General features: G+C 32.3%; 1 protein-coding gene across 1 annotated transcript in view; it reads left to right on the top strand.

Annotated features, from left to right (window-relative positions):
- LOC107673342 (pituitary tumor-transforming gene 1 protein-interacting protein) overlaps positions 1-2,511 on the top strand; it is a 28,342-nt gene that overhangs the window by 1,807 nt on the left and 24,024 nt on the right. The window contains exons 3-4 of the mRNA XM_016466889.1: positions 136-244; positions 1,257-1,365. Of these exons, the coding sequence (XP_016322375.1) occupies positions 136-244; positions 1,257-1,365 (218 nt within the window). The remainder of the gene's footprint in view (positions 1-135; positions 245-1,256; positions 1,366-2,511) is intronic.

The following is a 2,511-nucleotide window of genomic DNA, read 5'->3' as shown; positions in this document are numbered from 1 at the left end:
GTATGTGTTTGTAACATCCTGGAGGATGTCAATAATAATAATATTAATAATAATAATAATAATATATGTGTTTGTAGCATCCTGGAGGATGTGATTAACATTATTAATAATAATAAAGGTGTTTCTTCCTAACAGTGTTTGTGGTGCCAGACGAACAGCAGCTGCTCAGATTATCCGGTGTCGTATGTGATTCCTCCGGCCTCGGTGTGTCAGCTCTCTCAGGCGCGCTGGGGTGTTTGCTGGGGTGAGCTCACCTTCATGCTTTAAGCAGCTTGAGATGCACAGAACTGGTTAAACACACTAATGTACAGCAGCTGTTGAGTACTTTCACATTCAGGGCTGGAAGTCCCCCGTTCAGCTTCCCTTCAGACATCACTTTACCAGCCCTGAGGACTTTACACTCACGTACTATGCAGATTTATAGAATACTTCATTCTGATTGGCTGTTCGTTGCATTTATTGGTTAAATATCAATAAATAATGACAGTGTAACTGAGCGCTCAGCCGTGAAACCTAGTGTTATTTATATACTGTTATAGTTTTTATTCATATTTTGAATTATCTTCTATTTATTTTTTTCAGTTTTTATTCTAATTTCAGTTAAATTTCCAGAAATTGTTTTTTTTTTAGTAATTTTATGTTTTTATTAGTTTTTAAAAAATATTAAAAAAATGTTTCAGTTTTATTTTTATTTATTTAACTTATTTTAGTGATCAAGTTTTCATGCTGCAATGATTCAGATTCATGTTCATCAACAAAATTCAGTCCCAAAAGTGTGTGATATATGAAGAAAAAGCTAAATATATTTTTCCAAATTTGTTTAATTTTAATTAAATTTTTTTTTTTTTTGGACTCTGATATAACTTCATAAATATTTTACAGAAAGTGTTTTTGACACCTGGTTATATCTCTTTAAAAATAATTCGGAAAAAAATGAATGATGTGTATTTTGTGGCTCTTAAAACCTTTGCAAAGTTTTGTTCTCTTGGTAAAAACGATGCATTTTTAGTAATTTTGTATGCATCTCAAAACAGACCCGAATGTGTTATAAAGGATAATCTAGATAATGCAGTTATATTGCACACTGTCACGTGTTAACAATAAAAACAATTAGACAACTCCTGGATCATGAGAGCAGTGTTAGGTCACCTGCACTATCAGTAAACGTCCAGCAGGTGTCAGTAGTGACCGACACACGGCTCTGTTTCAGCAAGCATCCCTGATCTTCAGTGTTGTGGTGATGTGTGTTGTTTCAGTGAACTTCGAGGCTCTGATCATCGCGATGGCTGTGGTGTGTGGGACTCTGCTGCTGGCCGTCTCCGTCTGCTGCTGCTGCTGCTGCTGTAAACGCAGACGCTCGTCCAGGTCAGATCTTACAGACACAGGACGCCTTCATATCAGCTTCACTGCCTCTTTTCTTTAAATAGTCAAAGTTTTCACTTCCACCTCAGAGACACCTCTGTGATCAAAGATTAACCCCGTAATTGTGTGAAACTGATCAGTTTATTGAACCCTGTGAAGCCTGACATATGAAATAATTGTAAGAAAAATCTATTTTTTTACACTTTACTCAACCTTTAGACAAAATGTGGCCCTGGAGCACAAAACCAGTCTTAAGTGTACATTTTTCAAAATTGAGATGTATGCATCATCTGAAATCTGAATAAATAATCTTTCCATTGATGTATTTAAAGTTGTCCAAATGAAGTTCTTAGCAATGCATATTACTAATCAAAAATTAAGTTTTGATATATTTACAGTAGGGAATTTACAAAATATCTTCATGGAGCATGATCTTAACTTAATATCCTAATGATTTTTGGCATAAATGAAAAATCTATTTTTTACACTTTACTCAACCTTTAGACAATATATATATATATATAAGTTTAATTTATTGTGTTACTTTCCATTTCTTTGTAATTAATTGTGAAATTCACTAGCAATTTCTGAGTGAAAATTGTTTCTAAAGGTAAGATTCTTTGCATCGTGACATTATTTTACCATAATGCAAAAATTCTTATTCTCTTTTGGATGAACTGCTTCTTTAACCTTCATAATGTATTCAAAATCTATATACAGTTTTTGCATTCTGGGTCTGATTTTTTTTTTTTTTTTATGCAGTCACAACTTAATACTTTTCAAGTAAAGACATATTGTATCTGATCAGCAACTTCTCATTAAGCATTAAATGTGAAAAAATGCAAACTGTTGAATGTTACCACGTTTTTACTGCATTTACCCCTTTTTGTTAATTAAACAATAGAAAAATATTTGAAAGTAAAAATTACACACAAACTACCCCCCCCAAAAAAGTGATGCAAAATACATACATTTTTCTGCAATACTTCTGAATATGTAATTGTATTAAATTTTTAACAGCATGTAATCTGATAATTACCAGTGTTAACTCCATTGGAATGAATTGATTTTAATTTAATTCCATTGAATTTGTAACTCATGATTGCTCAAAAACAGTACAAATTTATATAATACATATAATATGTTTTA

Source organism: Sinocyclocheilus anshuiensis, unplaced genomic scaffold (assembly GCF_001515605.1).
Source record: "Sinocyclocheilus anshuiensis isolate Anshui unplaced genomic scaffold, SAMN03320099.WGS_v1.1 scaffold480, whole genome shotgun sequence".
Classification (NCBI taxonomy): domain Eukaryota; kingdom Metazoa; phylum Chordata; class Actinopteri; order Cypriniformes; family Cyprinidae; genus Sinocyclocheilus; species Sinocyclocheilus anshuiensis.
This window is presented reverse-complemented; position numbering and strand designations above follow the sequence as displayed.